At 45.0% G+C, this 25,807-nt stretch overlaps 1 protein-coding gene across 2 annotated transcripts in view; it reads right to left on the reverse strand.

The window, feature by feature from the left end:
• The window catches only part of HOOK3 (hook microtubule tethering protein 3), a 119,997-nt gene that overhangs the window by 29,190 nt on the left and 65,000 nt on the right, over window positions 1-25,807 (reverse strand). For both annotated transcript variants that reach the window (XM_056518236.1, XM_056518237.1), the window contains exons 10-14: window positions 24,509-24,649; window positions 4,576-4,777; window positions 4,378-4,488; window positions 2,645-2,732; window positions 2,456-2,525 (exon numbers count right to left, since the gene is read on the reverse strand). In XM_056518236.1, the coding sequence (XP_056374211.1) occupies window positions 2,456-2,525; window positions 2,645-2,732; window positions 4,378-4,488; window positions 4,576-4,777; window positions 24,509-24,649 (612 nt within the window). The remainder of the gene's footprint in view (window positions 1-2,455; window positions 2,526-2,644; window positions 2,733-4,377; window positions 4,489-4,575; window positions 4,778-24,508; window positions 24,650-25,807) is intronic.

The raw sequence follows: 25,807 nt of genomic DNA on the forward strand, positions 1-25,807 counted from the left end.
TTATCCTCTATCCAAAAGATAGGGGATAAGATGTCTGATCACAAGGGGTTCGGCCGCTGGGACCTCCCCCACCCCTGCGATTTCCATGAAGCCACCTGGCGTTCTGAACATTATCTTTTGAAAGCTGGATTCGGGCAGCCGTGATATGGATGTCAAGCCATGCCCTCTCTATTCAGGTCTATGGGAGGGGGCATGATGGCCATCACACCCACCTCCCATAGACCTGAATGGAGGTAGTGTGACGTTATGAGGGGGCGCGCTGTGACTTCATGACCACAGTCGCCCAAACCCAGTGTTCTGAAGCCACCTGGCGTTCTGAACATCTTATCCCCTATCCAAAGGATGTCTAGGGGCGGAGTACCCCTTTAACGGGGTTTCATTTTGGACAATCCTTACATGAACGAAAGGTCCCTTAGCCAAAAAAATAAACAAACAAAATACAAAACAGAACAAAACCACAAACATGGTGGAGCCCTTTAAGGGTATGTTCACACGGAGTAATTAAAGAGGAATTCACTTGAGTAATTCCACTCCAAATCATCAAACAATGAAAGTTCCATTGACTTTTATGGACTTTCCGCTGCCCTGTTCACACTGAGGAGTTTCTGCTAGCAGAATTCCGATGCTGAATTATGTTCCACCTGAAGACAGAACATGTTCATTCTTTTGGCGGAATCCACGAGTAAAAGCCCATTCAAGTCAAAAGGTTTTTTTTTAATTTCTCTGAGAAAATGAGTTTTGCACAGAATTTGTGTGGAAAATCTGTAGAAGGGAGTAAATGGCAAAAAAAATAAATAAAATAAAATAAAAAAATCCCTGACCGAAATTATTTCTATTCAATTCCTTGGGGTGAACATACCCTCACTCAAACAGCCCAAAAGATGCTTTTATAATTGAAAACAAGGGTGAGGCGACTGCTTTTCAGCGAATCTCTCTCTCTATTAAATGTAATCCACATTCTCCAGATACATAAGGGTCCCAGAAATGGAACATGCCATACATGCTTCAAATAGGAATATCCCATTAAAATACAGAATCAGGGATCATATGCTGAATATCACAATAGCAATTAAGTTGCAACAAATAAAGAGATTGCTTAAGGAACAGAAACTAGATGCAGTGACAGAATCTGAAACCTTAAATTTAAAAGGAATGTAAGTTAAAAGGGTGCCAGTGACTACTATATGTTTCTGCTAAGTATAAATAAGCGTGCCCTAGGCCTACTTATTGTGCAGCCCAAGAACTAGCACTTTTATTTCCGGTAGGAGATTCAGAGTGGGACCAGCTAGGCCAGAATTGGCGCTAGAACCTCGCAGATATTGCTGTATCCATAGACGGCAGTGTCTGCCAGCACAGAACAACAAGTTCAATGTTCTGGCAGAATTTTTAGAGCAGATTTTCAAGGCGGAAAGTCTTCCTCACAAGCTCTGCAGTGTGCACTGTGCAGCGGAATCACATTGCCAGCAATGGGACTCTGCTACACTGGAATTTCCAAGCGGAATTTTCAAACATTTGGCGCAGAAATTCCATAGTGCAAAACATGGCCTTAGTGTAGGCCAAGTCAGAAATAAATCTAAGAAGTCAGATGTTAGGGTATGTTCACAATAAGGAATTGATGAGGAATTTTGCTTGGGTTATTCTGCGCCAGTAAACTAATGAAGATTAAATCCTGTCATGGAATTGAATTTCAGCTGAAGACCGAACATGTTTATTCTTCTGGTGGAATCAGCTAGTAAAAGCCTACTGAAGTCAATAGGATTTTTCCTGATGAAATGAGTTGGAGGCGGAATTGATGCAGAAGTTTTGTGCAGATCAAACCCCAAAATAGCTGAACTTTCCCCAAAAATTTCCTGATCCTTCTCCTGATTTTAGCTGCACAAAATATGCAGCAGATCCTGTACGTGTGAATGTACCTAACTCTTCATTTGGTAAACCCTTCTTTGGACAGCATAAGACACACTGCTTCCCATAAGGCTGCTTTCACACTGTGAAAAGTACCCGTTCTATAACACCCGTTATAAAATAGCGGGAGATCGCGGGGTTAAACCGCCATTGGAAAATCCCTAACATATGTTAGAAAATCCCATTATAGTCTATGGCATTTTTCTAATAGCCGTTTTAACCCGTTATAGCCAAATATTAATAACGGACATTATTTTGTAATGGGCGATTGAACGGAAGAAATAGAGCATGCACTATTTCTCCCGCTACTATCTTCCGTCACAAAATAACGTCAGATATTAATAACGGGCGGTAACGGGTTAAAACGGCTATTAGAAAATCCCATAGACTATAATGGGATTTTCTAACATATGTTAGGGATTTTCCAATGGCCGTTTAACCCCGCGATCGCCCGCTATTTTATAATGGGCGTTATATAATGGGTACTTTTCACAGTATGAAAGCAGTCTAAGACAGGGAAAAACATCATCATATAAGATTATGCTCCACTTACTTTATTTCAGGCGTGATAATTTCCGCAGCTAAGCTATCTGCCGGTTCCTGGTTCCCTAATGGCATTAACCCTGTCAAAGAGGAATACAGAGAGAGAGATATGAAAAATAAAACCCTTTTACCAGAAAAGTAAGATTGTAGTGTTCTAATAATGGAGCCTCTATACTATGGAAGAACCATTAAAGGTTACCTGCTGTAGTAAGCTGCCCTTCTTGAGCCTGTACACATCTTAGCTCTTCTATAGTTTCTTTAAGAGAATCTCTTTCTGATCTTAGCCTCTATTTTATAAGAAAACAAAAATAACGTGTTAGGTCAAAGACTTCATGCGCAAAGAGCCTGCATGGTGCCACAGAGCCTATATGACTTCATAGTATTAAACCATGGGCTTACTCTCTGTATTGTATATAATCTCTGTGCAGCACTGTATTTTGTATTTGTGGTGTCCCGGTACTGTATCCTATACGTTACCTGTATAGAGGTCCCCATAGCCAGAGTCCCTAGGACGTCGGGGTCCCTCTTGTTTAGTCTTCCCCTTGTCACCTCTCACTTAGTCAGTAGATATATAGTGGTGATATTTGTATAGCTATAGGTATAGAAACTGTATATATTTGGTTATTTACCTGTACGGAGTGTAGCAGGACCTGCGGGTCACGTGATCAGGTAGAAACTCTATGGTTTTGCTTAAGGACCTTTGGAGGTCCCCGTGACGTGTTCACCCACCATGCTTTGTAACGGTGAGTGACAGCTGACACGGACCAATCCAAAACAGCCCTGCCCATATAAGGGAGTGGCGGCCATTACCAGCTCTCTTTCCTCGTGGGCTGCTGATGAGGACGGATCTGCGCAGCTGTCATCAGCAGTAACCAGGCCTAAGCCTTGCGGCAACAGCCATCTATACAGAACTGTGAGTTATCTCAATCCCTATTACCTCAGCAAGATCACCGAACCTAAATATTCCCCAAAATCCAGACGGATCTCTGCAAAAATCCTAAATCTAATAACTCTTTGGATAGGTCAATGGTCCTCAGCATCTGTCAATCACTGCCGTACTACAAAGAGACTGTATTACTAAGACTGTTGCTGTTAATTGGATGTACCACAAGTACTTCAGTAAAGTTTATACAAGTTCAAGTTCATCTCTATTGTGGACCTTCATTCATTTAAGCACGCACCTATCATTTCTGGGAAGGGTGGCAATAGGCCGGAGATTTGCCTCAGCGTATTAACCCTCACCCTGGTGTCACGAGTGACAGGGGTTAGATTAAAACCTTATATTCTAAAGCAACACCCCAACTACACTATACCCCCCAAGGGCTACCACATATTTATTTGCTTTTGGAAGCAATACCTACAATGTAACAATGCTTTGTACATAGAAAAACATTTCTGTATTTAACACATATGAAAGTACAGTTGGGCACAACAGTGCCCAACTGTACTTTCATATGTGTTAAATACAGAGATTTTTTTCTATGTGTATCACAGCTTTGTACAATTCAGTGCTCACGGCCATGGATGAATTAGGATTGCGATCTGTTGGAAAGATGGAATCCATTCAGAGTGTCACTTTCAAATTCGGGACATTCCTTAGTCCCTGGATGCATTGCCACATCTACCTGGAAGGCCTAATAAGAACACCTCCTCATAAATATGCATTACCTTCCTATGCATATTGATTAGAGCAATTCTTACCGGACCTGCCGGGCAGATGAAGGCAGTGCACCTAGAGAACGCCACCAGTCATATACAGTGCAATAAACAATGCAATATAGTCGACAAAAACAAAAATACTGTTGTGATAAAAATCACCAGTAGTAGCAGGTTCATATGGGCAAAACTACTGTCAGATTCCCTTAGGCTTTGGTTGTTATGCTATCATTGATACGGTTCCCCTGCTTCTAGATCATGGCTAAAAATACTTACGTCCTTCTCTTTTTGTAAGCTGTCAATTTTTTCTTTTAATCTCTTGTACTCAAAGTCCAATTTGTCAGCTTTCTTCGATTCTTCAGAAAGTCTATTCTGAAGCTCCACAACCTGTTAGGAAATGTGTCCACATTGTATAAGAAGGGAAATGAATAGCAAAAACATAATGACCTCAAAGCCTTCTAGACTGAAGTGTACCTGTCTCTTGTAGGTCTCCAGCTGACTCCGAGCAGCATTTGCTTTCCTGAGTTCCTCCTCCAAGCTGACGGTATTTTGCATGTACATGGTGTTTTTTTCTTCTAGCAGTTTCACCTGCCTTCGTAGATCACCCAGATCTTCAAGCTTCTTCTTGTAAGTCTCTACCTGACTCTCTAACTTTGCTACTTTATCCGACGAATGCCTGAAAAGTTACACAAGGTTAGTTAAAGCTTTAGAATACTATTCAACAACATTTTCAAGACTTCTATGTATATATCTACTCCAAGGTGGAAAAGGTACTATTAAGGGGTACTCCGGTGGAAACTTTTTATTTTATTTTATTTTTTTATCAACTGGTGCCAGAAAGTTAAACAGATTTGTAAATGACTTCCATTAAAAAATCTTAATCCTGCCAGTACTTATTAGCTGCTGAATACTACAGAGGAAATTATTTTCTTTTCGGAACACAGGGCTCTCTGCTGACATCTCTGTCCAGAGTAGGAGAAAAATCCCCATAGAAATCATAGGCTGCTCTGGACAGTTCCTAAAATGGACAGAGATGTCAGCAGAGAGCACTGTGCTCGTGATGTCAGCAGAGAGCTGTGTGTTCCAAAAAGAAAAGAATTTCCTCTGTAGTATTCAGCAGCTAAGTAGTACTGGAAGGATTAAGATTAAGTCATTTACAAATCTGTTTAACTTTCTGGCACCAGTTCATTTAAAAAAAAAAAAAAAAAGTTTTCTACCGGAGTACCCCTTTAATGAAGAAAAACCAGTACTTGATCATGGGCCAATGTATATACAAAGAAGACCCGCAGCCCTTCAAGCCATGGTAAAAACATGTTTTATTCCATCATACAGGAGATAAAAATGCATCATTTCAACTGCATTACTTGCTTGAGGAGGACTGTGTTATGCAGTTGGAACATCGCATTTATATCTGCTGTATGATGGAATAAAACACACCTCCACATTTTTACAACAGACTGGAGTGCCACGGGTCTTAGCTATATCGCATTGATATAAGGTGTCCATTTGTGTAGGGAAAATTGGTGGTGAACAAAGGTTCCGATACACTTGCTCTTAAAGGGGTACTTCGGTGTAATCTTAATCCTTCCAGTACTTATTAGCGGCCGTATACCACAGAGGAAATTCTTTTCTTTTTGAATTTCATTTCAGTCTGTCCACAGTGCTCTCTGCTGACACCTCTGTCCATGTCAGGAACTGTCCAGAGTAGGAGAAAATCCCCATAGCAAACATATGCTGCTCTGGACAGTTCCTAAAAATGGAAAGAGGTGTCAGCAGAGAGCACTGTGGACAGACAGAAAATGAATCCAAAAAGAAAAGAATTTCCTCTGTTGTATACAACGGCTGATAAGTACTGGAAGGATTAAGATTTTTAAATAGAAGTCATTTACAAATCTGTTTAACTTTCTGGCACCAGTTGATTTAAAAATAAATAAATATGTTTTCCACCAGAGTACCCCTTTAACATTTACTGCTTGCAATAAACTCATACATATTCGGAATGCTGAGTAGGTCGACTCAGGGCACAGTAGTACGGAACACCTCTTGTTGCCTCTTGAATAAATGCTGGTATATTGGGCCCGAAATGGTCACCTAATGCCTTTCAATGGAAGTAGACAGTGTCTACCTCCCAGAACTACTGAGCATTAGATGGGATAGATCTGGACCGCAAACAGATGGCTGCAGAACTTACAATGTAAGTACATTATAATCTATCTTTATCATTTTCTGTAATGCTTTATTCTTTAAATTTGCTTCATAAAGTGTGCGGGAATGTTAGTGTAGCATGTGGTTTGTACTGTCATGCTATGTATGGTAATTGTATTAAATTTATTGTATGCCGTTTCTTAGCCTGCACTGCGTCACAATACAACGTATCTATGTGTAATAACGTTTGATTGCTAGTAAAGTTATTTTCCAATGAAACTATCGCCTCCCCTCTCCTTCCTCAGTTTCCGTTATTTAAAGGAGTAGTCTACTGCTGACTATTCCCACTCTGTTGTGCCCGGGCTGAAAAAAAAAAAAAAAAAACATAAAAACAAACTTTCACTCTCCTTCCTGCGTTCCCCCGGAGCATTGCTCTGGGGGAACGCAGGAAGGTGAGTGAAAGTTTGTTTTCTATTTTTTTTTTCCAGCCTGGGAACAACGGAGTGGGAATAGTCTGCAGTAGACTACTCCTTTAATTACGGTTTCTCCTGCCATGATTTCTGCATTTACCATGTATGCTTTTGCTAAAGATTTATTAATAAATGTATCCTTATTTTCAAATAAATATAATATAGTTTTTTATTGCAAAACAATTTCTTTGCACTGCACCGACTCTACCTATTTGACCTCTTGCAACCTCATCTCCTGCAAGATGGCACGGCAAACTCATGTGAAAGTACATTTTATGCCAGAAAAATAAAAAAAAACACTTCTGCCATATTGCTGTCACATGTGACTCTACAGAAGCACATTATATGAGATATCAAGCTGTGGTCTATTGGGAACTTGTGAGATAGTCCCTCACAATATCTTACCCCGGGAGCACTGCATTATAAATGATTTTATATAATCTCATTAGGAAGCATAGGAAAAATGAAGATGCCAACGTACATGTGATGCTTTTGGTTATGGAGATAGCGATCTACATAGTCTGGTAGTAGTTTGCTTTTTATCTGAGTTGTTCAATACTGGAAACAGACATGATCATACATTAGTATACAAGACACAACACAAACTGGTCGAGGTAAACAGGAAGTATGTCTGAATTTTACTCTGAGAGCTCCCAATGTAATTTCCTGTACAGAGAGCTGTCCTAGAAGGGATAGCAGTCTGTGACCTATGACCATAACCACCGGCATTTCATAGACAAAACAACAAAACAAAACAAAAAAAAAAAAAAACTCTCAGCTAACATCTGAACGCAGCGTTTTTAGCTTAAAAAAAAAAACGCAATGAGATGTATATGGCACGGTCATATACAGGAGGAGCGACGGAAGGGGAGTTAAAGTTTGCTATTTTTTGTAGCCCAGGCATAATGGAGAGATAAAACAATTCAGTGGAGTACCCTTTTAAAAGTTGCCATCACACACACACACAGTAGCGCTCTTGTAAAAATGCCATTTTAGCCAAACAGAAGTGGAGTCAAAAGAAATTGAAAATATAAAAAGGGATTGAGTCAGCAGATAAGGACCATTTGGCCCATCTAGTCTGTCCAATAATCTGAATCCTATCAATAGTCCCTGGTACTATCTTATATGAAGGATAGCCTTATGCTTATCCCATGCATGCTTAAAGGGGTACTCCGGTGCTTAGACATCTTATCCCCTATCCAAAGGATAGGGGATAAGATGCCTGATCACGGGAGTCCCGCCGCTGGGGACCCCCGGGATCATGCACACGGCACCCCGTTTGTAATCAGTCCCCAGAGCGTGTTCGCTCCAGGACTGATTACCGGCGACTACAGGGCGGGCAGCGTGTGACGTCACGCCCCCTCCGCCTCTCAATGCAAGCCTATGGGAGGGGGTGTGACAGCTATCACGCCCCCTCCCGTAGGCTTGCATTGAGGGGCGGAGCGTGACATCACACAGGGGCGGGGACGTGACGTTACACGCCGCCCGCCCTTTAGCGAACACACTCCAGGGACTGATTACAAACTGGGTGCCGCGTGCATGATCCCAGGGGTCCCCAGCGGTGGGACTCCCGCGATCAGGCATCTTATCCCCTATCCTTTGGATAGGGGATAAGATGTCTAAGCACCGGAGTACCCCTTTAAACTCCTTCACTGTATTTGCCGCTACCACTTCTGCAGGGAGGCTATTCCATGCATCCACTACTCTTTCAGTAAAGTAATACTTCCTGATGTTACTTTTAAACCTTTGCCCCTCTAATGTAACACTCTGACACCTTGTAGTAATTTTTCTATATATAAATATATATCCTCTCCTCCTTTACTGTGTTGATTTCCTTCGTGTATTTGAGTGTTTCTATCATATCCCCTCTGTCATGTCTTTCCTCTCGACATGTTAAGATTCTTTAACCTTTCCTGGTAAGTATTACGTTGTATTTCTCATTTCTGATGGATTCACGCCCTTTGACTCAAAAATCCATTGGCAATTTCACACCAAAAAAAAAAGGATTTTTTTTTTCCAACTGCCTTTAAAATTTTTGAGCCAAAGCCAGAAGTGTATTCAGAGGGAATAGGAAATATAAAAGGAATCATTTATACTTCTTCCTACTGGATACACTTGACTTTGGCTCAAAAACTGCTGTGGCAGTTGTCCAAAATACGCCAAAAAAAAAAAAGCTGTGTGGAAACCAAGCCTCAAGGACACTTCTAATCTCTAAAGTAATAAAATAAAAGGGGAGCTTTATCAAAACATGTATAGAGGAAGAGTGGTGCAGTTGCCCATAGCAACCAATTTCTGCTTGGTTGCTATGGGCAAAAAAAGTGTGCAAATCTAAGCAGTTTTAATAGCGCTCCCTGTGGTTTTTGACTGCACAGGTATAAGGTGATTTTAACCTGTAAAAAAGCTGGGCAACAAAATGTAATCTCCAAAAGCCATGGTAATAGGAGTAGGTCCAAGACACAGAAAGAGGTAGGTGCAAATCTTTCCATTACAGTTTATCTCGGCGTTGGTTCCACTTGTTTTGATAAAATTACTTATGAAATTGAAAGATTTCCCAACAGAAAAAAAAAATAATAATTAAAAACAAACAACAGAAGAATAAACCAGATAAAACTCTGTCAAACATATCACTCATAAGAATGTAAACTGAAGGGAGGGGAAAGAAGACTAGCTCCATACTTACAGCAATATGGGAAGGCAAAGTGAAGGCTACAGCTGTGTTATATAGGGCGTGGGCTCTCAGGTGCAGTCTGCTGATTACAGGCCAGACACGCCTAACATTTAGGATAGGAGGCTTCTCAGGAATTTAGGACAGCTGTTCATAAGGCCCTGTTCATACTGCATTTCTGCAGTACACTAAAGGCATCCGCGCCAGCCAGTCAAAAAAGGCATGTCGACATATACTGTAACGTTCTGCAAGAGCTCCATTCATTTCAGTGACCTAACAGACTCATGACGGGGGCTGTTGCGATTTTGAAATAATACATAAGTTTCGAAAGGAGTCACCTAGGGCCCGTTTTTGGCGGAATGCCAAAAACAAGTGGCAGAAAGGTAGTGTTTTCATACCCATAGGGCAGCTTTCCGCTAGTATACACTAATTTGATTTGATACTAACGGGAAGCTGCAAGATTGGAGTCATAAGCTGACTTTGTTTGTGCCACTGAAATGAATGGGGCCTGCTGCTGTACAGTACAGTATACGTCGGCAACCCTTTTTTGACAGTAGACCTATAATCTACTACAGGGGGTTATTTTGTTGTAAAAAACTACAGAAGAAAATATAAACCCAGGCCCTATTCACACTAAATCTTTGGGGATATGTCAGGCTACACATCAGCAACCTGTCAAAAAGGGACATATAGCTTAACAAGCTCATTGACTTCAGTGGGCTAAACATAGTCTAGTTAAAGGGGTATTTCGGGTTTATACATCTAATCCCCTAAGGATTGGGGATAAGATGTATGATCGCAGGGGTCCCGCCCCCGGCATTCACTGCCGGCCGCTGCCTCCAAGACGGGGACGTGACGCCACGGCCATGCCCCCTAGTGACGTTACGCCGCGCCTTTACATTCATGTCTATGGGAGGGGGTTGGACGGCACGTCAGGCTATATATCATCATCCCATTTTGACAAATAACCAACATCTAGTTCAACATATACCACAAATGTGCAAACATTGAGGAGGGTGTCACATATGTTTTTCTGCGTCTCTATTACGCAAGTCTTGGTTTGTCCGCGGGACTAATGACCTGAACTGACGCAAAAATATGCGTAAAAAAAGCCTATGGCTAGGTTTCCAGTGCATTTCATGTTTACCTTCCACTGTTTCCATTTCATTACATTTACTTTTGCTGTACACAAAAGCACAGTAGACGTTACACAGCAAGTATACATTACAATGTGTTTTTTTATGTAAGTCAATTCATTTTGCTGTATCTAGCATCCATATTACCACCCATTAAGAGTACGTACACATTAAAGGGGTACTCCGCCCTTAGACATCTTATCCTCTATCCAAAGGATAGGGGATAATATGTCTGATCGCGGGGGTCCCGCCACTGGGGACTCCCGCGATCTCGGCTGTGGCACCCCAGACATCTGGTGCACAGAGCAAACGTCACTACGTGACGGATTACTGGCGATGCGGGGTGGAAGCTTGTGACGTCACAGTCACGCCCCGCTCGCGACGTCATGGCCATGCCCCCTCTCCCATAGACTTTTATGGATGGGGCATGGCCATGATATCACGAGCGGGGCGTAACCATTACTTCATGAGCCTCCGATGCTGCACCCAACGCTCTAAATGAATAGGTAGGGGATAAGATGTCTAAGGGTGGAGTACCCCTTTAAACAAACAAAAACAAACTCTGTGTGAACCCAGCCTTAGAGTATACTTACACCTACCTATTCTGCTGCAGAATTTACATTGCGTGTTTGTGATTTATATTTATTAAATCCACCGCGGATTAAGTTGGTGTAAACGTACCCTTAGACTATGTAAACATGACAGAATGTCTGCCCAGAAATTTTCAGGGCTGACATTCCACAGGCTGCAGGTGCCGGCACAACAAGCCGCCGCTAGAACCACTCGAAAATGTGCTGTCTCCATAGCCAGCAATGTATTATTGAGTGGATTCCGCACAAAGAGTTGACAATGTCAAAGGGATTCTCCACTGGAAAAAAAAGATGTTTTTAAATCAACTGGTGCCAGAAAATTAAACAAATTTGTAAATTACGTAGAAAAAAGAAGCTATGAGTAAGGGTATGGCAACCTGAAACGCGTCAGCTACTGTTTAGGACTGTTTTTCCAAGTGCAATATTTTAAATTTTTCTATATGTCCACGTCTTTCTGCCACCGTGAAGGTTTTTAATGAGGATTCGTGAATAAAGCTTTGAAGATTTTATTCAGCCGTGCTGGCGTTTTTCTACTTTTTTCTACGTATGTCTGGAGGTAGCCGTGCACGCTGAGGTGAGCTGAGACTTTTTATTTTTTTTTGTTTCAAATTTGTAAATTACTTCTATTAAAAAAATCTTATTTCTTCCAGTACTTTTCAGCTGCTGTATGTTCCAGAGGAAGTTCTTTTCTTTTTGAATGTCCTTTCTGTCTGACCACAGCACTCTGCTGACACCTCTGTCCATTTAAGGAACAGCCCAGAGAAGGAGCAAATCACCATAGCAAACCTCTCCTCCTCAGGAGAGTTACTAAAATGGACAGAGGTGTCAGCAGGGAGCACTGTGGTCAGACAGAAAGATAATTCAAGAAGAAAAGAACTTCCTGTGGAGCATACAGCAGCTGATAAGTATTGGAAGGATTAAGATTTTTAAATAGAAGTAATTTACAAATCTGTTCACCTTTCTGGCACCAGCTGATTAAAAAAAATATATGTTTTTCAGGGGAGTACCCCTTTAACCCCTTAACGACGCAGGACGTAAATGTACGTCCTGGTGAGGTGGTACTTAACGCACCAGGACGTACATTTACGTCCTAAGCATAACCGCGGGCATCGGAGCGATGCCCGTGTCATGCGCGGCTGATCCCGGCTGCTGATCGCAGCCAGGGACCCGCCGGCAATGGCCGACGCCCGCGATCTCGCGGGCGTCCGCCATTAACCCCTCAGGTGCCGGGATCAATACAGATCCCGGCATCTGCGGCAGTTCGCGATTAAAATGAACGATCGGATCGCCCGCAGCGCTGCTGCGGGGATCCGATCATTCATAACGCCGCACGGAGGTCCCCTCACCTTCCTCCGTGCGGCTCCCGGCGTCTCCTGCTCTGGTCTGTGATCGAGCAGACCAGAGCAGGAGATGACCGATAATACTGATCTGTTCTATGTCCTATACATAGAACAGATCAGTATTAGCAATCATGGTATTGCTATGAATAGTCCCCTATGGGGACTATTCAAGTGTAAAAAAAAATGTAAAAAAATGTAAAAGTAAAAGTAAAAAAAAAGTGAAAAATCCCCTCCCCCAATAAAAAAGTAAAACATCCGTTTTTTCCTATTTTACCCCCAAAAAGCGTAAAAAACATTTTTTATAGACATATTTGGTATCGCCGCGTGCGTAAATGTCCGAACTATTAAAATAAAATGTTAATGATCCCGTACGGTGAACGGCGTGAACGAAAAAAAATTAAAAAAAGTCCAAAATTCCTACTTTTTAAATACATTTTATTTAAAAAAAAATTATAAAAAATGTATTAAAAGTTTTTTATATACAAATGTGGTATCAAAAAAAAGTACAGATCATGGCGCAAAAAATGAGCCCCCATACCGCCGCTTATACGGAAAAATAAAAAAGTTATAGGTCATCAAAATAAAGGGATTATAAACGTACTAATTTGGTTAAAAAGTTTGTGATTTTTTTTAAGCGCAACAATAATATAAAAGTATATAATAATGGGTATCATTTTAATCGTATTGACCCTCAGAATAAAGAACACATGTCATTTTTACCAGAAATTGTACGGCGTGAAAACAAAACCTTCCAAAATTAGCAAAATTGCGTTTTTCGTTTTAATTTCCCCACAAAAATAGTGTTTTTTGGTTGCGCCATACATTTTATGATATAATGAGTGATGTCATTACAAAGGACAACTGGTCGCGCAAAAAACAAGCCCTCATACTAGTCTGTGGATGAAAATATAAAAGAGTTATGATTTTTAGAAGGCGAGGAGGAAAAAATGAAAACGTAAAAATTAAATTGTCTGAGTCCTTAAGGCCAAAATGGGCTGAGTCCTTAAGGGGTTAAGGACAAAGCCCATTTTCACCTTAAGGACCAGAGCGTTTTTTTGCACATCTGACCACTGTCACTTTAAGCATTAATAACTCTGGAATGCTTTTACTTTTCATTCTAATTCCTAGATATTTTTTTTTCGTGACATATTCTACTTTAGGATAGTGGTAAATTTTTGTCGATACATGCATCATTTCTTTGTGGAAAATTCCAAAACTTTATGAAAAAATTGAATATTTTGCATTTTTCTAACTTTGAAGCTTTCTGCTTGTAAGGCAAATAGACATTTCAAATACATTTTATATTGATTCACATATACAATATGTCTACCTTATGTTTGCATCATAAAGTTGACATGTTTTTACTTTTGGAAGACTTCAGAGGGCTTCAAAGTTCAGCAGCAATTTTTCCGAAGTTTCACAAAATTTTCAAAATCGGAACTTTTCAGGGACCAGTTCAGTTTTGAAGTGGATTTGAAGGGCTTTCATATTAGAAATACCCCATAAATGACCCCATTATAAAAACTGCACCCCTCAATGTATTCAAAATGACATTCAGAAAGTGTGTTAACGCCTTAGGTGTTTCACAGGAATAGCAGCAAAGTGAAAATGAAAATTCAAAATCTTCATTTTTTTAATACTCGTAATATATGTTCTTGTAGACCCAGTTTTTGAATTTTTACAAGGGGTAATAGGAGAAAAAGCCCCGCAAAATTTGTAACCCAATTTCTCTCGAGTAAGGAAATACCTAAAATGTTTATGTCAAGTGTTCGGCGGGCGCAGTAGAGGGCTCAGAACGGAGGGAGCAACAATGGGATTTTGGAGAGTGAATTTTGCTAAAAGGATTTTTGGGGGCATGTCGAATTTAGGAAGCCCCTATGGTGCCAGAACAGCAGAAAACCCCCCACATGGCATACTATTTTGGAAACAACACCCCTCAAGGGACGTAGCAAGGGGAACAGTGAGCCTTAAAACCCCACAGGTGTTTGACAACTTTTTGTTAAAATCGGATGTGTAAATAAAAAAATTTCACTAAAATGCTGTTTTTCCCCCCCAAATTTGACATTTTTTACAAGGGGTAATAGGAGAAAATGACCCCTAAAATTTGTAACCCCATTTCTTCTGAGTATGGAAATACCCCATGTGTGGACGTCAAGTGCTCTGCTGGCGCACTACAATGCTCAGAAGAGAAGGAGCGCCATTGAGCTTTTAGAGAGAGAATTTGTTTGGAATAGAAGTCGAGGGCCATGTGCATTTACTAAGCCCCCCGTGGTGCCAGAACAGTGGACCCCCCACATGTGACCACATTTTGGAAACTACACCCCTCACAGAATTTAATAAGGGGTGAAGTTAGTATTTACACCCCACTGGGGTTTGACAGATCTTTGGAACAGTGGGCTGTGCAAATGAAAAATTACATTTTTCATTTTCACGGACCACTGTTCCAAAAATTTGTCAGACACCTGTGGGGTATAAATGCTCACTGTACCCCTTATTACATTACATGAGGGGTGTAGTTTCCAAAATGGGGTCACATGTGGGGGGGTCCATTGTTCTGGCACTATGGGGGGCTTTGTAAACACACGTGGCCTCCAATTCTGGACAAATTTTCTCTCCAAAAGCCCAATGGCGCTCCCTCTCTTCTGAGCCTTGTAGTGCACCCGCAGGGTACTTTACATCCACACATGGGGTATGTTCTTACTCAGAAGAAATGGGGTTACAAATTTTGGGGGGCTTTTTTCCTATTTTCCCTTGTGAAAAAGAAAAATTTAGGGTAACACCAGCATTTTAGTGAAAAATAATGTATTTTTCATTTTCCCATCCAACATTCGTCAAACACCTGTGGGGTGTTAAGGCGCGCTATACCCCTTGTTACGTTCTGTGAGGGGTGTAGTTTCCAAAATGGGGTCACACGTGGGTATTTATTTATTTGCGTTTATGTCAGAACCGCTGTAAAATCAGCCACCCCTGTGCAAATCACCAATTTAGGCCTCAAATGTACATAGTGCGCTCTCACTCTTGAGCCTTGTTGTGCGTCCGCAGAGCATTTTATGCCCACATATGGGGTATTTCCGTACTCAGGAGAAATTGTGTTACAATTTTTGGGGGGTCTTTTTTTCCTTTTACCGCTTGTGAAAATAAAAAGTATGGGACAACACCAGAATGTTAGTGTAAAATTTTTTTTTTTTTTACACTAACATGCAGAGCAGACCCCAACTTTTCCTTTTCATAAGGGGTAAAAGTAGAAAAAGCCCCCAAAATGTGTAACGCAATTGCTTGAAATACGACAGGACTCCGAAGTGAGAGAGCGCCATGTGCATTTGAGGACTAAATTAGGGATTGCATAGGGGTGGACATTGGGAATCACTGGCGTAGAATACCCCTAACAGGGTGCCTCCAGCTGTTGCTAAACTCCCAGCATGCCTGGACAGTTAAAGGCTGTCCGGAAATGCTGGGAGTTGTTGTTTTGCAACAGCTGGGGGCTCTGTTTTGGAAACCCTGCCGTACGTTCCTTTTTTCATTTTTATTTGGTGGTGGTGGGGGGGGGGGGGGGGCGACAACAACAGTGTAAAGGGTGCATATGTAGTGCTTTACCCTTTATTATGTGTTAGTGTAGTGTTTTTAGGGTGCATTCGCACTGGCGGGTTACAGTTTTGGAGTTTGCGCTGCAGCGAAAAATTTGCCGCAGCTCAAACTTGAAGCAGGAAACTCACTGTAAACCCGCCCATGTGGGGGGGGGGGGGGGGAGAACCTCCAGCTGTTTCAAAACTACAACTCCCAGCATGCACTGACAGACTATGCATGCTGGGAGTTGTACTTTTGCAACAGCTGGAGGCACACTGGTTGGAAAACCTTCAGTTAGGTTATTGTACCTAACTCATATTTTCCAACCAGTGTACCTCCAGCTGTTGCAAAACTACAACTCCCAGCATGTACTGATCACCGAAGGGCATGGTGGGAGATGTAGTTATGCAACAGGTGGAGGTACGCAACTACAACTCCCAGCATGCCGAGACAGCTGTTTGCTGTTTGGGCATGCTGGGATTTGCAGTTTTGCAACATCTGGAGAGCTACAGTTTAGAGACCACTGCACAGTGATTTCCAAACTGTAGCCCTCCAGCTGTTTCAAAACTACAACTCCCAGCATGTACTGACAGACCGTGCATGCTGGGAGTTGTACTTTTGCAACACTGGTTGGAAAACCTTCAGTTAGGTTCTGATACCTAACTCAGTATTTTCCAACCAGTGTGCCTCCAGCTGTTGCAAAACTACAACTCCCAGCATGTACTGATCGCCGAAGGGTATACTGGGAGATGTAGTTATGCAACAGCTGGAGGTACGCAACTACAACTGTTTGCTGTTTGGGCATGCTGGGATTTGCAGATTTGCAACATCTGGAGGGCTACAGTTTAGAGACTGTGGCCTTCCAGATGTTGCAAAACTACAAATCCCAGCATGCCCAGACAGCAAACTGCTAGGAGTTGTAGTTTTGCAAGATCTAGGAGAGACACAGTTTAGAGATCACTGCACAGTGATCTCCAAACTGTAGCCCTCCAGCTGTTGCAAAACTACAAATCCCAGCATGCCCAAACAGCTGTCTGTTCTGCAACATCTGGAGGGCTACAGTTTAGAGACCACTCTATAGTGGTACATGTACGCCCTTGGTCCTTAAAGGTGTACTCCGCCCCTAGACATCTTATCCCCTATCCAAAGGATAGGGGATAAGATGTCAGATCGCCGTGGTCCCACTACTGGGGACCCCCGGGTTCTCGGCTGCGGCACCCCGCTATAATTACTGCACAGAGCGAGTTCGCTCTGTGCGTAATGTCGGGCATTACAGGGGACGGAGCAGCGTGATGTCACGGCTCCGCCCCTCGTGACATCACAGCCCGTGACGGCTGCCATGCCCCCTCCCATAGACTTGCATTGAGGGGGCGGGCCGTGATGTCACGAGCTGGTGGAGCCGTGAAGTCACGATGCTCCGGCCCCTGTATTGCCTGTCATTACGCACAGAGCGAGTTTGCTCTGTGTAGTAATGATAGCAGGGTGCCGCAGCGGAGATCCCGGGGGTCCCCAGCAGCGGACCTCGGCGATCTGACATCTTATCCCCTATCCTTTGGATAGGGGATAAGATGTCTAGGGGCAGAGTAGCCCTTTAAGTACCAGGGCTCGAGGGCGTACCTGTACTGGTTACTTACCGTAAAATCTCTTTTTCGGAAGATCCATTGGGGGACACAGGAACCGTGGGTATATCTTGCTGCCACTAGGAGGCTGACACTAGGCATAACCAAAAAAAGAAGTCGGCTCCTCCCAGCAGGATATACCCGCCTACTGACTCAGAGACACTCCGTTTTAGTCCCAGAGCAATAGGAGGAACCGTAAAAAACTACAAGTCCGAAGTGAGCCCAGTCAAAACAAGGAACCAGCAGACTGACAGGCGACCCACCCTCAGACAACAACTTCTCAGACATCTCTTCCGAGAAAGAGATTTTACGGTAAGTAAAAAAAATCTCCTTTTCTCGTTCAGCTCCATTGGGGGACACAGGAACTGTGGGACGTACAAAAGCAGTCGCCGGGGTGGGAAACCAAAGTAACCCGGAATCAAGCGGACGGCAGAGCCACCGCTGCCTGCAAAACCTTACGCCCCAAACTGGCGTCGGTGGAAGCAGAAGTGTGCACTTGGTAAAATTTGGTGAACGTGTGCACCGAAGACCAAGTGGCCGCCTTACACACCTGTAGGGCGAAAGACCGCTCAAGAGGCCCCCACCCCGGAAGGGGGGATTCTTCCCCTTAGAACACTACGCCTCAGAAATGGCAGACCGGATCCATCTGGAGATGGTGGCCATAGAAGCCGGCAGACCCTTGCGTCGGCCCTCCGGAAGGACGAACCGCGAATCAGACCGTCGGAAGGAAGACGTGGCCGAAAGGTAAACCCGCAAGGCTCTGACCACATCCAGGTTGTGGAGGGAGCGCTCCTTAGGATGAGACGGAGCAGGGCAGAAAGAGGGAAGAACGATATCCTCGTTCAGATGAAACTAAGAAACCATGTCCCGAATAGGCTCAAAAGAAGCGGACTGCAAAGCGCTCAGGACCAAGTTGAGGTCCCAAGGGGGTGTAGGAGATCTGTAAGGAGGAATCTCATGAGCCACCCCTTGAAAGAAGGTGCGAACCGAAGAGTCGGAGGCCAGAGGCCGCTGAAAGAGAATAGCCAGCGCCGACACTTGACCCTTGAGGGAACTAAGAGCCAAACGCGTTTCAAGGCCTGACTGCAAAAACGCCAGGAGGTTCGGCAGAGAGAAATGAACCGGAGAAAGAGAGCGGGCCTCACACCACCGAAAGTAGGCTGCCAAGTCCTGTGATAAATCCTAGCCGAGGACTGCTTATGCGCATTGAGCATGGTGCGAATAACCCCGGAGGAGAAACCATGGGTCTTCAATATCGCGGTTTCAACCACGACGCCATCAAAAGTAGCGGCAGAGAATTCGGGTGGCAAAGTGCACCCTGAGAGAGAAGATCGAGACGATCCGGCAGCCGAAAAGGAACATCCGCCATGACTCGAACCACGTCAGCGTACCAAGAGCGTCGGGGCCAATCCGGAGCCACCAGAATGGCCGAGACGCCTTCTGCCTTGAGTTTCCTCAGCACTTTGGAGGAAGTGGCGGGAACAGATAAGGGAGAGCGAAGAGAGACCAAGGAATGACGAGAGCGTCCACGGCCAGTGCCAGAGGATCTCGGGACTTTGCCACTAAGGTCGGAACCTGCCGGTTTAGGCGGGACGCAAAGAGGTCCACGTCCAGAATCCCCCAGCGATCGCAAATGGACTTGAACACCTCCGGCTGAAGAGACCACTCCCCAGGGTCAGGAGAGGAGTGACTTAGAAAGTCTGCTTCCCAATTTTCCACCACCGGGATGTGGATCGCTGATATGGAGGGAATCAGGCGCTCCGCCCAGACCAAGATCCTGGACACCTCGGCCATGGCAGCGTGGCTGCGAGGGCCTCCTTAACGGTTGACATACGCCACGGCCGTGGCGTTGTCCATCTTATGCGGACCGGGCGGCCCCGGAAAAGGATCTCCCAGTGCAGGAGACACAAGAAGATGGCCCGGATCTCCAGGACATTGATGGGAAGACGGGTCTCCTGTGGGGACCAGTGGCCCTGGACCGTCCGGTCCAGAAGTACGCCCCCCCCCCCAACCGAGGAGACTCGCGTCCGTTGTGAGGACCAGCCAGTTCAATGGAAGGAACGAAGCGACTGGCGAGTCGAGGAGGGCAGACGGATCCGGCGATCCAAGGACAGGGGAGATCCGTCCCAGAGAGACAGGATGGCCCACTGAAGCGGGTGGCAACGAAACTGTGCAAACGGAACCGCCGCCATGGCCAACCATCCTGCCCAGAACTGCCATGCAGGAGCGAATGGTCACAGGTTGTGGGCGTCTCAGGAGGCGGACACCCGACAGAAGAGCACTCCGCTTGTCCGGAGGAATAAAAACCCGTGCTCTCTCGGTATCGAACCGAAGGCCCAGAAAAATCAGAGACTGGGAGGGAGAAAGATTGGATTTCTCCACATTTATCAGCCACCCGAAACTGGTCAAAGTCTGCAGGGTGATGTGGAGACTTTCTTCGTTCTGTACTTTGGACGGGGCTTTGATAAGCAGGTTGTCCAGATAAGGAAGGACAGACACCCCTCGGGAGCAGAGGATGGCCATGAGATGTGGAGATAGGCATCCTGAATGTCCACAGAAGACAGGAATTCGCCCCGATCCATGGACAACAATCGAGGTCGAAGGTGCCGATTGAGGAGCTTGAGGTCCAAAATCGGACGGACCATTCCCCCCTTCTTGGGAACAACCAAGAGGTTTGAATAGAAACCCCGGAAATGGTCCTGAGGAGGAACAGGCACAACGACACCTTGTTCCAGCAGAGTGCGAATGGCAGAGCAAAAACCCACAGCCAAAACGGGCGAACGAGGAGGCCGGGACCGAAAAAAACAATCCCAGGGAAGAGAACCGATCTCTATTCGGTAACCCCCGGAAACTACGTCCCGAACCCAGGAATCCTGGACTTGTGCCAACCAGACATCCCCAAAAAGGGATAAGTGACCTCCCACCTGAGGGAGAGCCTCGGGTGGGGGCGCCCCTTCAATCTGAGGTAGGCTTGCGAGTTCCCGACTTTGCGGGGAAACGGTTGGAACGGCCATCCTGCTTCCAGGAGGGGCGGGGCTTAAAGGACAGGGCCTGCCTAGCTTGCGAGGAACCAGACTTGTCCTGGCGGCCTTATTCTGGGGAAGCAAGGAACTCTTACCGCCAGTAGTGTCAGAAATGATGTCGTCCAGCTTTTTCCCAAAAAGACGTCCGCCAGTAAAGGCCATTTCCGTCAGCGATTTCTTGGAAGCCGAGTCGGCGTTCCAAGCTTTAAGCCACATAGAGCGGCGAATGGTGACTAGATTTCCAGACGCAAAGGCCGAACAGCGTGCCGACTCTAAGGAAACTTGGCAGATATAGTCACCCGCCTTGAAGATCTGGAGAGCAATATCAGCCAGATCATCAGGAGGGGCCCCGGACAGCACCCCTTGGCGGAGCTGAGAAGCCCAAACTGATAAGGCCTTTGAAACCCAAGTCGATGCAAAGGACGGAAGCAAGGAGGACCCAGCCGCCTCGAAGGCATACTTCACCAGATTTTCCACCCGCTTGTCCGCGGGATCCTTAAAGTAAGCGGCATCCGCTAGCGGCAAGGTGGTGAATTTCAATAAATGGGAGAATGGTCCATTTAGAGACAAGCTCCTTCAACCGCTTAGTGCCTTGGAAGCGCTTCTCCGGAAGCTTCCAGGCGTTCTCCAGAAGATAATCAAACTCCTTATGAGGATGGAAGACCTTGGGGGAGCGATGAGTCCGTGTAAAGGAAACTCCAGGAGCAGGGTCCGGATTTCCAGGGTCCTGTAGATGGAAGGTGTCCTTGACAGCTGACACCAAGTTGTCCACCAAGTCTGACATGGATGCCAACTCTTCAGAATCCGATTGCGGAGCCGAGTCTGAGTCCATCAGTTTCCCCGGAGACCGGGAACGGACAGTGGAAGCTCCGGATCTAGGTGACATGGATCTGGAATGGTGGGCCGGGGATCGGGAACGGCCCCTAGGAGAGAGACCCTGTGACCGAGGGCGCTGGTGACCTGGAGTGGGGACCTGGAGCGCAAGCGGCGGGAAGACCTGTGCTCAGGAGAGGAGTCAGAATAAATGACCCTGGGACGTCCATGAGAGCGTCGATGGTCCGAAGACGCCGAGCTCGTCTCCCGAGGAGGACTGCTTCAAGGCCGTAGCCACTTCCCTGGAAACCTGCGCCAGATCAGAGATTGTTTGGGAGAGATAAGACACCCAAACCGGGGCAGGGTCAGGGGCCATGCACTAAGGGGGGTTATCCTGGGTGGGGGGAGTAGGGCGGGAGGAAGAGCAGGCAGAACAGGTGGGTTCAGCTGAACCACCCCGGCATTTTTACCTTACACCCCGTGCAAGCACAGTAAGTGACTGAAGCGGTCGCCTGTCTGAGAGAAGGTTCAAAACTGGGTGCGGACAATGCAAAATTACAGAGAGGTCAGCTACCCAGAGACAGAAAGAAAAAGGAACAAGCTCCCCCAGGTTCCTGTGTCTTGCAGTCGCTGATGTCTTGCTAGGATATCAGGAACAGCTTGCAGCACCAGGTAGCAGAAGTCCCAGGCTGCTGCAGCAAATATGGAGCAGCTGAGACCGGAGAGGAGAGCCACAGGAGCAGAGTGCAGCAGCAGCTCTGAGGTAGCAGTGCTGGACTCCGGAGCAGAGGCGCGTCACGTGGCCTGGACAGAGGAAGGAGACTGAGGACCCCCGCAGCGCGCACTGGCACAGGAGAGGCCGAAAAAAAAAAACTGCCCACTGTGCGCGCGCTAGCACAGGAGAGGCTGAAACATGCCTCCCTGTGCGCGCTCTGTGCGGGGATAGGAGCGTCGCTAAGCGCAAACAAAAAGCGGCAGAGCTAATTTGCGGCCGATACCAGGCCCAAGCCGCGGACTAAATTTGCGGCCGAACCTGGGCCGGATGGCCGCGAACACAGCCTGGCGCACGGAGGTAGGAAAAGGCCGGCAGCGGTCCCCAGAGCTGTGGGGACGGCTGCCGGGAGTAAAACTGTGCAGAATTGTCCCCTCTTTAACGCAGTCGTGCCCCCCCCAGCTAGCAACAGCTGCAGAACCCAAACAGGAGCCCTCTCCACAAGGGAACTGTACCCCATGCCCCTGTGAGTGCCCCCTTCAGCGAATAAAAGGGGGAAAGGGGGGAAGAGGAGGGGGAGGGGGGGGATGGGGTGGGGGGGTTGGTAAAGTTAAAGGGTTAATATACTCACCTCAATGATGTTATACTTATCTCCCTGAAGTCTTCCTCCCAGAAATCTTCAACCAGACGTGCCAAACTGCATCATACCAGGCTTCAATAAGCGGGGCGAGCAGAGGCAAGGTACAACCTGGTGCTGGACCCAAGGTACAACCTGGTGCTGGTCGGTGGCGAGGAAGGGTTAACGGACCATACTCTATGGGCTCTGCCCTTCAGTTGCATGTGGGGAAATCAGGCAGCGCCATGCTCCTGTCCCCCCTACCTAGACAAATAAAAAAGGAGAGAAAAACTAGACTCTAACAGCTAGAAAATAATAAAATTAGAACAGAACAGGTCTGGAGAAACCCAGACCTGTGCCTGCCTCCTAGGACACTAAGCTAAAAACTGAGTGTCTCTGAGTCAGTAGGCACGTATATCCTGCTGGGAGGAGCAGACTTCTTTTTTTGGTTATGCCTAGTGTCATCCTCGTAGTGGCAGCAAGATATACCCACGGTTCCTGTGTCCCCCAATGGAGCTGAACGAGAAACTTAATTTTCCTGTGTGAACATGGCCTTATAATGCTTCAAAATATACCTATTTTACATTTATAATACATTTCCCATTAAATTACACTAAATTCAATGGGAAAATAGTATATTAAATTTTACAGGCAAAGACTTGTGTTTCATGAGTAAAAGGCCTCTGAAAAATAAAAGAAGCGATCTGATTGGCCAATTTTTCCTCTGTACAGGTTTTGATAATGTGTTATTGCAGCCTGATAATTCTATGCAGATGCATTATCCAGTACATTATCCACTACATGTCATATAAGCCTTGTAATGCATTACTTTCCTGACGTTCTGAACTAGACCTGTGTCAAGTTGTGCAGCGGTTACAGAGTAGGGATAAACCACTACATGACAAAGTACTGTCGATTTGTTTTGAGTTTTCAACAAAAACTGAAAAACGACCTGGTCATACTTTTTTTGTCCCTAGAGCCACAGATTAGCACTTTCTCCAGGTGTCCCTTCCACTTCAGTGCCACTTTTTTTTTGCAGTTCTGTTTTCTAGTTGGCATTAATTTTTCTGCCAGCACTGCTCTGCAGTTTGTCTTCGGGATAATTTTTTTTTCTAACATGATTCATTCAGAAGACAAAGTGCATTCTATCTAGAATTTAAATAGTCATTTTAGCAAGTGAAAGCCTGTATGACAAATACACTGTCAAATTAAAGCACATACTTAAGTGTAGATAAATGTTACTAACTGCAGTTTTGATCTGAGGCACTGGCTGTATGAGCAGACAGGAGCAGTCTGAGCTAAGCATTGCCCTGTCCCAACTATGAACAGTCTGTCTTTGTGCCTTTTTTTTCTTAGAGAGGGACTAAGACTAACAACAGGCAGAGATCAGCATATTCAGAGGAAATGAGATCCCTTGTAGCTGAAACTTAAAATTAGGGAGAAAAAAGCAACATTATTGAAGACAATACATTCTTTAAAATACAGATTTTCCTGTGAGCAAAAGTTGTGTGAAAAGCTAGTGTGCATTTACAAGCCTGAAAGATCAGGCTGACAACTTAAAGGCTTAGTGACTATATTCTATCTGTTTCTAATGTTTTGTATGTTAAAGCTATTGTATCACAGATGGGTGCATTGTTAAAAATTAACATGGCAGATACAATGTGTTAAATGTGAAAGCTAAAGATTTAGATAGATAGAATGTCTGTACAGGCACCTCAGCACATCCATTTCATCTTTCAACGACTGCGCTTCATCGGCTAGTGTTGTTAAATCTTCATTTTGTTGCCTTAGTTCTGTGATCTCCTTCTCTAGCTCTTCACAACGTATCCTGTAATCATCTTTTGATGCTTCAAGCCTAGAAAAGATGAAAAGCTTTGTTCAGAATAACAATTACACAAGGAATATTACTATTATGCAAAGCACAAGAAAAGGAGCATGAGTGCAAGTGCTCATATGAAGTCTGGAAAAATGACAGGCATTATTTACGTATAGTTAGGGTCTAAATTCTATAGAACCACATTAATCTGTGTGCTCTGCGCTTGATTGATAAAGCCTGGTTCAGCCAGGCTTTATCAATATCAGAGTCAAGACAGGGATGGAAGCAGAGGTAAGCCCTCCTCTTACCTCCAGAGTGGATCACCCCCCCAGCGATCGCGCTGCAGGGGGCGATCCACCCCACTGGACCACCAAGAATGGTTTAAATGTCCCTTTAGACGCTGCTGCCAGCTTTGACAGTGGCGATGTAAAGGGTTAATAGCCGCCCGCGGCGATCGCCGTATGTCGGGTATTAACGGCAGTCCGCAGCTACAGAAATGAGCTGGGGGCCGACCGGATGGCGCGGGCTCGAGTCAGGGGTCCGCGCCATGCACTGCTTGCTGTCTCAGGACAAGCCAGCTTGTCCTTAGACAGAAACCAGTTCATTTTCATCATTATTTAATAAAGAAAACGGCCCCTGAAAATCCACCACTAGGGGTCCCTATACCTACTGGGACACTAACCAGTCTTGAAGCAGCATCAGGCTTGTCCATGAGTCATGAGCAAAATGTACCGTTCCAGGAGCTGATGGTTGTTGCCAAACTTATAGAATTGCCGTTCTATTTCTCAGCTAAGCGTAAAGGAGGCAGATGCAAGCTGCTTAAAGGGGTACTTCAGGGGGAAATGTTTTTTTTTTAAATCAACTGGTGCCAGAAAGTTAATCAGATTTTAAATGACTCCTATTAAAAAAAATCTTAAAGGAGATATATCAACTGGCTCCACAAAGTTGAACAGATTTGTAAATAACTTCTTTTCTGTCTAAGTGCTCTCTGATGACACCTGTCTCAGGAACTGTCCAGAGTAGAAGCAAATCCCCATAGCAAACCTCTTCTACTCTGTGCAGTTCCCGAGAAAGACAGAGGTGTCAGCAGAGAGCACTGTTGTCATACAGAAAACAACTCAACTTCAGCAGCTCATAATTATTGTAAGGATTAAGATTTTTTTAATAGAATTTACAAATTTGTTAAAATTTCTGGAG

This window comes from Hyla sarda, chromosome 1, assembly GCF_029499605.1.
Source record: "Hyla sarda isolate aHylSar1 chromosome 1, aHylSar1.hap1, whole genome shotgun sequence".
Lineage (NCBI taxonomy): Eukaryota > Metazoa > Chordata > Amphibia > Anura > Hylidae > Hyla > Hyla sarda.